The sequence below is a fragment of the Bos indicus genome, chromosome 24, assembly GCF_029378745.1.
Source record: "Bos indicus isolate NIAB-ARS_2022 breed Sahiwal x Tharparkar chromosome 24, NIAB-ARS_B.indTharparkar_mat_pri_1.0, whole genome shotgun sequence".
Classification (NCBI taxonomy): Eukaryota; Metazoa; Chordata; class Mammalia; order Artiodactyla; family Bovidae; genus Bos; species Bos indicus.
The window spans coordinates 1346058-1359018 of record NC_091783.1 but is presented as its reverse complement, the minus strand read 5'-3'; the positions used below and the strand labels follow the sequence as shown (position 1 = coordinate 1359018).

Sequence of the window (12961 nt, the reverse complement as noted above, 5' to 3'; positions counted from 1 at the left end):
ATACTTAAGGGATTTTAATATTTACAATTGTAGTTTATTTTTACTTCCTGCAATTATTTTTAAAGATTTCTGGTAGTACAACCATCTTTGTCTCACTCTTGGTCACATACAAGGGTTGGTGAACAGTTGTCATCATTTGAGGAAGCATGAAATGGCAACTCACTCCAGTAATCTTGCCTAGAAAACCCCATGGACGGAGGAGACTGGTGTCCATGGGGTCGCAAAGAGTCAGACACAACTGAGCGACTTCACTTTCACTTTCTTTCTTACTAACGGCATATTGTGTGTCGGGTAATGAGCAGAGTGGGAGTGTAGACCTGAGGAGGAGGAGATGGGCACGACTCTATGACTTCATTTCCGCAAGTGCTGCCCTAAAAGTAGCTGCAGTTTATTCATGGCCTCACAGCCTCTCCAGAGTGCCCAGGCCAATGTTAAGAGCAGACAGCATCACCTGTTGCTAATATACGCAGCATAAATGTGGGAGAGTTCTGAAGACTGCATTTTCCTGTGAGTGGGGAAGAGGTCCAGATGCACCGATAGTGTCAGAGTCCAGACCCTGATTGCATCTTTTTGTTAACTTGTGTGAATTACTGCAGGCTCTTATCAATACAGTTCATTGCCTTCATTTGATGTTCCTAGCAAAGTTTTTTTACTCATTATTATTATTTCACTCATTATTCACTCATAATTATTTCAAACATGAGTTTTAGATCATTTCAGATGGAAAAATCTTTGCTTTTGTGTGCATTTTTCAAAAAGGAAAGAAAAAAACCATGTTAAGTGTAACTTGTTTTGTAACTGGAGCTTAGTTTACCAAAATAACAACTGAACATTTTAAAAAGTGGTATCTGCTTATATTCCTTTTTTATAGTGTAATGGGTCAATACAAAGGAGAAAATATGTTTCTTTTGACTCAGCCTGTGTAATTTAATAAGAATCAGAGATTGATTAAGGTGTCCTGTGGCAATAGACATTGTATATGTCACTGCCCATGCAGAGTTTAAGGCACACATGCATGCTGTGATTACTATCCATTCCCTTGAAACAATGTCAGGGTTACATAAATTATGTGCTATATGGCATTTTGTGTTATATAAGTGATTCATGTTATTATTATTGATATCACTAATTTTGCTTATTGTTAAAGACATAGCTATTCTCTCTGTACTTTGGAGTTTAAAACTGTAGCCAGTTTTGAAATATTAACAGCATCTGTGGTCCTTTAACATCACATTCCCACTTAATCTTTTTATGCTGCATTTTCTACTGTAATTTCCTTTGTAAACCATAGCACACTTACCATTGTTCATGTCTTTTTCAATCAAAATACTCTCCTTTTAAAAAGCATATCCCTATTGTTTGTTAAATAGGGTGCACTATTGAGAAAACAGCTTGAAATTGTAACATTTTGCACTCTCCCCCTCAAGGCAAATTTTATCTTTTCAAACTATATAATATTAAGAGGAAGGAAACCCAGAGAGAAAGTTATTTAGAGATAATTTCTTTCCCATCATCCCAGTCTGTCTTCTGTACTATATGAGATTGGTAAAGAACTATCGTTTACAGTAATTTTCTCGATATTAGAAAAATGTTTAATGTTTAAAGTCCATCATTGTTGTTACAGAATTGAAAGCAAACTTCGTAGGCACTGTGTATTCTTCAGCACATAATGGTGTTAGAAACTGACAAAAGCACTCACGTGATTAAAGAGTTCTAGAAAAGTAATGGGAGAACCAACTTAAATTTTAAAGCTAAATTGTATAGAATTGCAGTTCAGAAAGCTTTATAACAGTGTTACATTTTCTTATGCCCCTGTCTGTCTTGGAGTTTCACACGGTGGGAATACTATACTCAAAGATACGCATGCAGTAATGGTTTTTAACTTTCCATATCAGGGGCACCATAGGGAGAGTTTGAAGCTAATGCAGTTGTACCCCTTTTGTACTTTTGTGGTGACTTGATGGCCAGCTGTGGGCAGGTGGTCTTAAGAAGTTACTAAAAGAAATGGGTGGCTTAGAGTAACAGCATGCTGCTGCCACATTATTAGTTCCATCACAAGGATTAGAAACCAGAGGAGGAGGTTCATGTTTATCTCATCTTAGATTATTCTCTTACTGGACAGATGTGACTGCCTGTTCTATGCTAGAAGTTCACAACATCAAAATCAGTGCCATAGTTACGTTGCTCACAGTCTGAAGGGAAACTAAATATGGAAATTGCTAGATGCAGTAAAAATAATACAGAATTCACACTGGAGAGTAATTTTATATATTTGTCTTATGCCTTAAATGGTAACTGTGTGAATCAGCAATCGGCAGGGTATGTCCTAGTCCACACGTACTTGGCTGGGCCATGGTAAAGCACCTGCACTAGCCTACAGGTAAAGGGTGCACCATGTAGACTGTGTAGGAGGAGGCAGGACGGTATCGCTCTTTTTCTGGCGCTCCATCAGTGTTTATCAGTGTTAAGATTCTAAGACCATCTCTGTGAATGAATCAGAAGTTGATCATTTCAGTTCAGTCAAAAATTTAAGTACGAAATAGTTACTATGGGAAGGCCACCTCCTCTCTTTCAAGAGTTGATACTAGAAGTTTTTTTGTAAGCTCTAGGATTTTCTGCATATACGATCATAACATCAACAAACAGATACTTTTACATCTTCCTTTCTAAATTGTACCTTCTATTTCTTGTACAGTTGCTCTGGCTGAAACTTTGGGTATTATATCAGTTAGTTGTGGTGAAAGCGGGCATTCTGATCTCAGAGGAAAGGTTTTAGTATTTCACTGTTTAATATGATACACATAGTGGGGTTTTCATAATGGCTTTTAATATAAGGAGGTTAGTTTGTTCAGTCGCTCAGTCGTGTCCGACTCTTTGCGACCCCATGAATCACAGAACACCAGGCCTCCCTGTCCATCACCAACTCCCGGAGTTCACTCAAACTCATGTCCATCGAGTCGGTGATGCCATCCAGCCATCTCATCCTCTGTTGTCCCCTTTTCCTCCTGCTCCCCATCCCTCCCAGCATCAGAATCTTTCCAATGAGTCAACTCTTCTCATGAGGTGGCCAAAGTACTGGAGTTTCAGCTTTAGCATCATTCCTTCTAAAGAAATCCCAGGGTTGATCTCCTTTAGAATGGACTGGTTGGATCTCCTTGCAGTCCAAAGGACTTCTTTTCCTAGTTTGTTGAATGTTTTCTGTCAAGAAAGGGCGTTGAATTTTGGCAAATGCATTTTCTGCATCAGTTGAGGTGATCATGTTGGGTATTTTTTCCTTCATTCTGTTATTGTGATATATTTTCTTGATTGATTTGCATGTTGAACCATCCTTGTATTTCAGGAATAAATCTCACTTGATCATGAAGTATAATCCTTTAATATGCTGCTTAATTTGGTTTTCTGATGTTTTGTGTAGGAGTTTTGTATCATTGTTCATAGAAGATATTGATGTGTAGTTTACTTTTCTAGGTATTCTCTTTGTCTGGTTTTGATATCAGGGTTGTCCTTCCTTCAATTCTATCAATTGCTTCATAACTGTCTTTCATTAGGAACATGCATGCGTGCTAAGTCACTTCATTCATGTCCGACTCTCTGCTACCCCATGGACTGTAACCAGGCAGGTTCCTATGTCCATGGGATTCTCCAGGCAAGAATACTGGAGTGGGTTGCCGTGCCCTCTCCAGGGGATCTTCCCGACCCAGGGAATGGACCTGCATTCAAATTAGTTACATCCGATGTCTCTTATGTCTCCTGCATTGGCGGGCAGGTTCTTTACCACTGCGCCACCTGGAAAGCCCCATTGGGAACATAATTGTTTTTAATTGTCATATCTTTCTGCCTTATTTAACATTTAATTAATACATAATGTCTCTTGTGATCCTTCTGTCTGCTCAAACTGCCTTGAATCCCTTTAGTGAATTTTTCATTTTGATCACCATACTTTTCAGCTCTTGAATTTCTTTTGGTTTCTGTTTGGATTTTCTGTCTTTTCATTCACATTTCTGCTTTGTTCATACTTCGTTTTCTTGACATTCTCCACATCTTTGTCTTTAAACATCTTTAATAGTTTTCTTTTAAAGTCTTTGTCTAGTATATCTGCCATCAGGTCTTTTTCAGGGATAGTTCCTGTTGATTTATATTTTTCCTTTGAATGGAGCATGCTTTTCTGTTTCTATTATGCCTTGTTACTTTTTGCTGTTCAGCAAGCATTTGAATATAATAATGTGGTAACCCTGGAAGTTAAAATCAGGGTTTGCTGGGGTTCTGTGTTTGCTTTTGTTTGTTGTTGTTTGATTGTCAGCTCAGCCTGAGGCGTAAACTTGATATCTTCTTGTGTCTTTTCTGAGCCTTTTCTTGGGCATGTGCCATTGTTTTATGTTTTTTTTCCCGTATATGCAGTTGTTTTTGAATGTCCTGGTCTTTAATATCTGGCTCCCAAAAGGGGAAAAAGAGAAAAATGGTAGGGGTTAAAAGAGCACTGGTCCTTGAAATGCCCTGGAAATCACTTCTCTGGGTGGGGGAGTGGTAGCAGCAGCGGCCACCTGCCTCATTGGCTGCATCTCTGTCACCCAACATGGCATCAGAGTACAGGTTCCTGATCCTGGAGCACAGGGTCCTTTTGTCCACTCTGGCTCCCACAGGCGGCTCCAGAAACGTGTGTGGCCTCTGGAACTTGCCACCCTTCACCAGCTCCAGATTCCAAATTAGTTACATCAGATGGATTCTGTCCCTGAGGTTGTTGTCCAGGTGGGGAGTCATTCCTGGTGCTTCCTGCTCCATTGTCATCTTAGAAGCGTGTGTAAATTCCTGTCTTTTTGCCTATTTTTTCACTGCTTTTTCTCTGCTTGTTAGTTGAATGTAGCTGGTGGACTTGTTTTAACACTGTGGATATCTGAAGTATGAGTAATAAAAAGTTGCTAATTTGCATTTTTCTTTCTTTTCTCTCCCTGAATAGGAAGACAGTGATCCACCTGTTCATGAAAGTCTCAGCATAGAAAATACATTGTGGGCAAGCACTGTGGTTGCATCAGGTGAGAAAGGAGTTGTGGTTTTAGTGTGAGTTCGCACGTGCAGGAGGTGCTTTATGTGTTTAGGTGACTCCAGACAAGCATGTGTCAGAGTGCTTTCATCACAGGGGGACCTCGTGGGTCCGGCCTGACAGTCTGCCTCTCAGATGAGCCCAGGCTGAGGCCCCTGTGCGGTCCTCACACTTTGAGGAGAAACTGAGCCACACGGAGGCTGCTCCTTTGTGGGGAGACAGTTCTGACTTGTCACTGTGCCTTCAAGAAGGTGGTGCAGCAGAACCAGTCTGGGGCTAGGGGGCAGCTGGTGAGTTTAGAGGGATCTTACACTGCTCATCTAACAGAGCACGAGGGGTCGATGTGGTGGGTTGTCTGTGGGGGGACGTGTTAGATGAGACAGGGGCCTGACAAGGTGGATTGGGTCAGCCCTTTAAGGGCCAGGGTCCAGGTTCTTTCACGTGAAATCGGAGTATGTTGGTATATTTTTAGGGCTTCCCCGGTGGCGCTAGCAGTGAAAATCCACCTGCCAGTGCAGGAGATATAAGAGATGTGAGTTCAGTCCCTAGGTCAGGGAAGATCCCCTGGAGGAGCAAATGGCAACGCACTCCGATATTTTTGCTAGTTGTCAGACAGGAAGGCATTTACATATGCATTTCATCAAGTGGATTTCTCTGAGAGGTGTGACACTCTAAGTGCTTCCCCCTTTCAGAAGGTGGTTGACCCTGTGGGTGGTAGCAGGAGGCGGCAGCCGGGAGTGTCAGGGTGCTAGCAGGGAGAATGCAGGACCGTCTGTCCTGGTGTCCGTCACTAGTGCAGCCCCCTGCCCCGGGGCTTTGTGTGGGGTCTCTGCTCCAGACCAGTGTGTCTGCCAGAGTCCTTACGGATCCTGTCTTCAGGAGCTCATGTCAAGAAAGACAGTAAGGAAATGAGACAAAGGCAGTTCCCTGGCAGTCCAGTGGTTAGGTGGAGAAGGAAATGGCACCCCACTCCAGTACTCTTGCCTGGAAAGTCCCATGGATGGAGGAGCCTGGTAGGCTGCAGTCCATGGGGTCCCTAAGGGTTGGACACAACTGAGCGACTTCACTTTCACTTTTCACTTTCATGCATTGGAGAAGGAAATGGCAACCCACTCCAGTGTTCTTGCCTGGAGAATCCCAGGGACGCAGGAGCCTGGTGGGCTGCCATCTATGGGGTCGCACAGAGTCGGACACAACTGAAGCGACTTAGCAGCAGCAGCAGTAGCCACTGGTTAGGACTCAGTGCTTTCACTTCTGGGCCCCAGGTTCAATCCCTGGTTGGGGAACTAAGATCTTGCAGTCTACACGGTGCAGCCAAAACAAAAGGAAAAGAAAGAAAATGAGACAAATCACCTGAGCTTTGCTGAGTGTCTCAGAAGAGTGCAGGGTGCCCTGAAAACAAAGAAGTGAATAGCTCACCTCTCAGGGTCTGGAAGCCTTCTCTGTGAAAGGTACACGTGAACTAGATTTAAAAACAGATGGATGCGCCCAAAGGAGAGGATGCAGTGAGAGGCTGGAGCCTGACTGCTCAACACTGACCACCAGGTGGAGGCCTCATGCCAAGGGCACCGCAGGCTGAAGACAGTGGTCCAGGCCCGTGTGCCCAGCACGCGGAGCAGGGCATTCTGTGTGTGTCTGAACACATGTGTGTGCACACAGGTGACAGGCTGCTCCTGCAGGAGAACACCTGTCCTTTTAGAGAAGAGGGGAGGAAGTGTGATAGCAGACAACTCTTCAGGTATTGATTTTTTTGTCATGATGAATTTTTAGTGAAAAGAGAGAGGAAGTAAGGATTGCACATGGTGAGAGACCTCAGAGATGCCTCCTGAGTCCCAGGTGCAGGGCTGTGCTCAGATGCCACCGCTATCAGCAGGGTCACGTCCCCAGGCTGTGTGCAGCTGGGCCAGGCTTGGAGTCCAGGCCTTCACCTTCAGCACTTAGCATGTCACAGCCTATGGGAAACACCACAGCATCCACAATTAGGTACCTGGTCACAGACTTTACGTTTCCTGCATCTAGCTGTTGTGTGCTATTTTTTTTTTCATTATGTTGATATGTATTCTTATAAAGGATCAAGATTGGGTTTACTCATAAAGATATTTGAAGATTCTCTTTGTCTATAAGTCCATTTCATCTTTGTTCCTGCACGTTAGACTGTTCCGACTGGTCCGCAGTCCTAGTGACTTGTGTCCTTCTCAAAGAACTGGGCTTGTGGGCCCCAGATAATTCCCTGTGCACACAGTTTCTCTCCTGACCTCACTCCCAGCCTGACCTTGGCAGGGGCTATAGCTCCCAGTTGTGAACCGTAGGTATGTGTGTGTGCATACTACTGCAATTACTGCATAGGTAGCCCTTTCTTATTAAGGTACAGAATACAGTTGCTGGAGTGTTTTTTCTTCTGAGAGACTGTTTAGGTTGTTTAAAACCATCCATCCCAAAAGTTTAAATAAAGCACATTTAATTTTAATTTCTATTTAGGCATTTTTTAAATGCAAACTTTTTTCATGAATTTGAAATCTTTTAACACATGCTTAACTATTTAAAAGCCTTATTAATGTGAATAATTTTTATTTTATATTACTTAACTCCTATATACTGAAGTATGCTTAAAATACTTTGGACTTCCAGAAATATTATAGGAACTCTTGTCTTCTTTCACTTGATTACAAATTGAGAAGGAAAGACCAGAATTTTTAAAAATCTTATTCTTCAAAGGTTATGTGTCACTACTATACATAAAATGGATAACTAGTAAGGACCTACTGCATAGCACAGGGAATGCTACTCAATACTCTGTAATGGCTTGTACAGGAAAAGAATCTAAAAAAGAGTAGATAAGTTTTATCTTATTATTTATCATTTTATTTATCAATATATGTATAACAGATTCACTTTACTGTTCATTTGAAACTAACCCTAACATTGTAAATCATCTATACCCCAATAAAAATTAAAAAAGAAAAAAGTATCAATTGAATTCAAGTTGCTTCCTGGTGGAGTAAACTCAGGTCTTCCTTCCTTGTAGGAACTGAACGTCTGGGAGCAAGGACTAAAGTTGACAGACAGACACAAGGACTGAGGGCACCAGAGAGGGACACATGGACTCCCAGGGGGCTGTGTTCCTTCCCCTTGTTGGTTCAGAGAGCCAGGAACCCACCATGTTTCAGTGACAGGTGGATGTCAGCATGCGATCATAAGTGGCTGAGCCTGGAAACAAGAAAGAGTCCTCAAGAGCAGGACCGCTGGACTTGTGTGCCAGACGGGGTCCAGGCTGAGCCCCAGAGCAGGACTGCTGGGCGTGTGTGCCCAGACGGGGTCCAGGCTGAGCCCCAGAGCAGGACTGCTGGGCATGTGTGCCCAGACGGGGTCCAGGCTGATCGTGATAAATACAGTAGTGAGAGTAAATATTTGAAAACTTATGTAAGAATTTAACGAAGTAATTTAATGTTAAGAAAATTGGGACATATATTGTCTCAAAGATTTTTATTTGTTTCTCAATAATTTATTGATATAGTATTTTACAAAACTAGTCCTCATGACCACTTAGAAATTTAAAAATAGAACCTGTACCATGTAGTTTGCAACACTCTTGCTCTGGAGAAAGTTTAGTATCAGATGTCAGACAGCAGGGGAACCCCTTCCCCTCGGGTGTCCCTAGAGACTGGACCGGAGGGCACAGACAGAAAAGCAGGATGGAGTTCGAGAGGTAGTAACTAGGGGCAGAGAACAGGTACCAGCCTGCAGCTCGTGATTCAGACTTGGGTCTTGAGGGGCGTTGTTGCTCCCCCTCACCTCCTGTGGTCTTGCTCCTCCTCTGATGTGCCCGTTGGTGGAGCCCTGACTCCGTGCAGGTCTCACTGGTCACTCTGTGTGTCTGCCATTGGCAGAGTGGGAGCCCACAGTCACACGGGGCTCAAGACCACAGTAAATGCAAGCCTCCTGGCTTCACCAGAGGCTTTCAATTAAAAAGGGAACAAAGGCATGCTTCTAAGAAGAAGCAGACGTGACCTCGGAGGATGTCACGCTGAGCGGGTACCTAGCATCTTCTGCTTTTCCGGGGTTCTGTGCAGGGATGGAATCAAGATTGCCAGGAGAAATATCGATAACCTCAGATATGCAGATGACACCACCCTTATGGCAGAAAGTGAGGAGGAACTAAAAAGCCTCTTGATGAAAGTGAAAGTGGAGAGTGAAAAAATTGGCTTAAAGCTCAACATTCAGAAAACGAAGATCATGGCATCTGGTGCCATCACTTCATGGGAAATAGATGGGGAAACAGTGGAAACAGTGTCAGACTTTATTTTTCTGGGCTCCAAAATCACTACAGATGGTGACTGCAGCCATGAAATTAACTTACTCCTTGGAAGGAAAATTATGACCAACCTAGATAGCATATTCAAAAGCAGAGACATTACTTTGTCAACAAAGGTCCGTCTAATCAAGGCTATGGTTTTTCCTGTGGTCATATATGGATGTTAGAGTTGGACTGTGAAGAAAGCTGAGTGCCGAAGAATTGATGCTTTTGAACTGTGGTGTTGGAGAAGACTCTTGAGAGTCCCTTGGACTGCAAGGAGATCCAACCAGTCCATTCTGAAGGAGATCAGCCCTGGGATTTCTTTGGAAGGAATGATGCTAAAGCTGAAACTCCAGTACTTTGGCCACCTCACGCAAAGAGTTGACTCATTGGAAAAGACTCTGATGCTGGGAGGGATTGGGGGCAGGAGGAGAAGGAGATGACAGAGGATGAGATGGCTGGATGGCATCACTGACTCGATGGACGTGAGTCTGAGTGAACTCTGGGAGTTGGTGATGGACAGGGAGGCCTGGCGTGCTGCGATTCATGGGGTCGCAAAGAGTAGGACACGACTGACGACTGATCTGATCTCATCTGATCTGTGGAGGGATGAGTGACAGCAGCCGTCCTGCTCCCGTGGACCCAAGATCGCCATGGCCACATCTGCCCCACAGGTCCTGCCTCAGCGCCCCATATTCCACACTCCACAGTAAAGAGACAGTGGAGGCTCATATAATTACATGGTTAGTTGTGCACTGGTTGACTTCAGTCAGTAGTACAGGCATTATCTTTCTCACCTCAATTATATTTCTCACCTTCAAATTTTGTGAAAGTTACGAATATAAATTACTCATAGCAGCAGTTCACAAAACAGACTTCCATGTTTTTATTTTTAGGTATTTTCACTTTTTTATTTGGCTGCCTCAGGCCTTAATTTCGGCCCACAGGATTTTGCTTGCATTTTGGGGAAGATCCCCTGGAGAAGGGAAAGGCTGCCCACTCCGGTATTCTGGCCTGGAGAATTCCATGGCCCGTAGGGTCAGAGTCGGACACGACTGAGTGACTTTCACTCATGCTCTGTGATTGCCCTGCAGCGTGTGAGATCTTAGTTCCCCAAGCAGGGACCAAACCTGTGTCCCCTGCACTGCAAGGCAGATTCTCAACCACCAGACCACCAGGGACATCCCCATGGCTTTTAAGTTGATATTTCAGAAATGAGTACCTCTGATCTGAGCGTTTGTAATCTATAGGTCATTCTTGGGGTATTTTATTATTCTTTTATCTTAAGTTTGATAGAGCACAAAGTTAACAATTTCTTTCTGACATGTATGATTAGAAAACCAAACTTTCAGGAGATGTGAGTAAAAGAGACACACAAATTCCAAAGCAAATACTGTCTTTATAGTATTTCTCTTACTGTTTTCATTGTCTGCATGCTGAAATGTCCACAGAAGTTTCTTGTACCTGGTTGTCCTGAATCTTTACAGTGGAAAGATGCTCTCAGATACCTGTTCAGCGGAAATGGCTCACCTGGTACCGTGTTGTTTGTGGTCACAAGTTTGATCAGTTTAATGTAGGCTCTCTCAATGTAACTCCAGTGTTCAAGTTACCATTTTAGTAGGCATTAGTGAACGAACAACTTCTGTTGTCACACTTTCTGTTGTTACCAAGAGAGTATTAGTGCATTTCATTGCGTGAGACATCAGTTGAGTTTTTCAAAGCCTGTTTTTAAAGTTAAGATTAGATTTTATGAGCTACCAAAATTAAATACGCTATTAGATAAATATGTATAGAATCAAATGGTACATTAATATTTTCAATCAAAATGATTAAATTGGAGGTGTTACCTCTGTGCTTACATTTAAGTTTCTCTGTAAGGGCCACTTTTGTGTTTTGCAGGTACTGTAATAGGTGTGGTCATCTATACTGGAAAAGAGACTAGAAGTGTCATGAACACATCAAATCCAAAAAACAAGGTAGGTTAGGTGGAGCACTGACTGCTTTAGTGAGCGGCCTCCGCTTTCCCTGGGAGAGGACAGGCTCCAGGCAGCTCGGTCGTGTTAGCTTCATGCATGTCACAGGAGCAGGGCTTCCTGTGTTGGTGATCTGGGACGTGGATTCTCTGTGTAACAGCAAGCTTGTCTGGAAGAATTTTCAGAACTATTTTTCTTTGCTTAATCAGAGTTTTATATGTCTCTTAAATTTTCATTGTTGTATATATAATTTGCCCATAATTTAACAGTTAATTATGGGTCTTTTAATTTCTCCTCAATCTATTTATTTTATAATTTGCACTCTATTTTTATGTTGATGGTTCACTTTTAAAATGAATCTGTATTAATGTTTTTATGGTATTTAACTTGATAGTGTATTGTTAAGGTAATTTTAAGTTATTTCCATTTCAGAAGAAGCATGTTGAAAACTAGATTTTAGTTTTAAAGACTGCTAGATTATATTTCTAAAATTATATTCCTAAAATTATATTCCTATTATAATCCTAAAATTGTTATTTATGTAGTCATTGTGTATCTAAGTTAAATCATAACAAAAAGTCTAAATTCTCAGTAGTTAGTAAGTAACATGTTTTGTATCAAGTCATAATATATGCTAATATCTGCTGAATGAGAAGCTCTTTCTTACTGCATTTTACTCATTTTTCTTTGAAATATAATTTGTGTGTATCTGAGTAGAACAAAAAGTCCTCTCATGGAGCCGTGCCTGCTATGTGAGTAATTAACAGAAGAGCTTGTCTTCTGTAGGAAATTTTATAACCAAGCAATAGAAATGAAATCATTATTTGAGAAGATACCTTTTAGGACAGGATGTGTCTCATTTTTTCAGCTAAATAGTATTTTAAAAAATAGTTAACCCTTCAGAGGCTAGCAAAGCATCCCTGTTTCTCTGAATGGTAGGGCCATTTGCAGGGCCGCTTTCTGGTGATGACCGAGAGCAGTAGTCACCAGTGAGGTTGATGGCGCTCATGTCTCTGTGTCTGTTAGGGCTCCAGGTGTCTGCCTGGCGCATGTTTAGAGAAGTCAAAGAAAAAGGTTGTGCTACTGTTGTTTTAGTAGAAATTCTGATTTTGATAATGGGGAGAAATAAATCTCATTGATTTATATAAACCAAGTTTTATAAACTTTGCCTTAATTTGAGCAAATCAGATATATGTCAATAATTCTGCAATAGAGTTAAATTATTTAAAAATAAGTTATTATACTAATGACAAGAGTTGTCATCACATACATAGTTAATGTGTGTTTTCCAGCAAGTATGGTGTTTTTCTTTTCTTCAGTAGGCGAAACTAGGGTGTCTAATAATGCATGTATGATTTCTAGGGTTTTTTCCTCAATCATTTTACTTTTACACTTATGATGCTATTTGAGGATAAATTTAGTTGTAAATATTAACTTTAAAGTCCTGAACCTCTTTAATCCAGCTTTTTAGTTCCCCCTTAGCCTCAGTGCAGCTCACCTCTGCCACTCTCACTGTCTGCCCACGGTCACTTCTTTTCTCAGGTCACCTTTGGTGTTGGCTCAGTGAGCTGTTCCTTGCGTGCCAGTGACCTTTCCTGGGTTTAGGATGCAGTTAAGAACTCTGACCCTGGAGGCCTGGGCTAGGCTCTGGATGTT

General features: G+C 42.0%; 1 protein-coding gene across 5 annotated transcripts in view; it reads left to right on the top strand.

Annotated features, from left to right (window-relative positions):
- Positions 1–12961, top strand: part of ATP9B (ATPase phospholipid transporting 9B (putative)) — a 151452-nt gene that overhangs the window by 66501 nt on the left and 71990 nt on the right. For all 5 annotated transcript variants that reach the window (XR_011563738.1, XM_019986527.2, XM_070778625.1 and 2 more), the window contains exons 10-11: positions 4955–5030; positions 11232–11308. Coding sequence is in view for 4 of the 5 variants with exons in the window: in XM_019986527.2 (XP_019842086.2) it covers positions 4955–5030; positions 11232–11308 (153 nt within the window). In the remaining variant the exon portion in view is untranslated. The remainder of the gene's footprint in view (positions 1–4954; positions 5031–11231; positions 11309–12961) is intronic.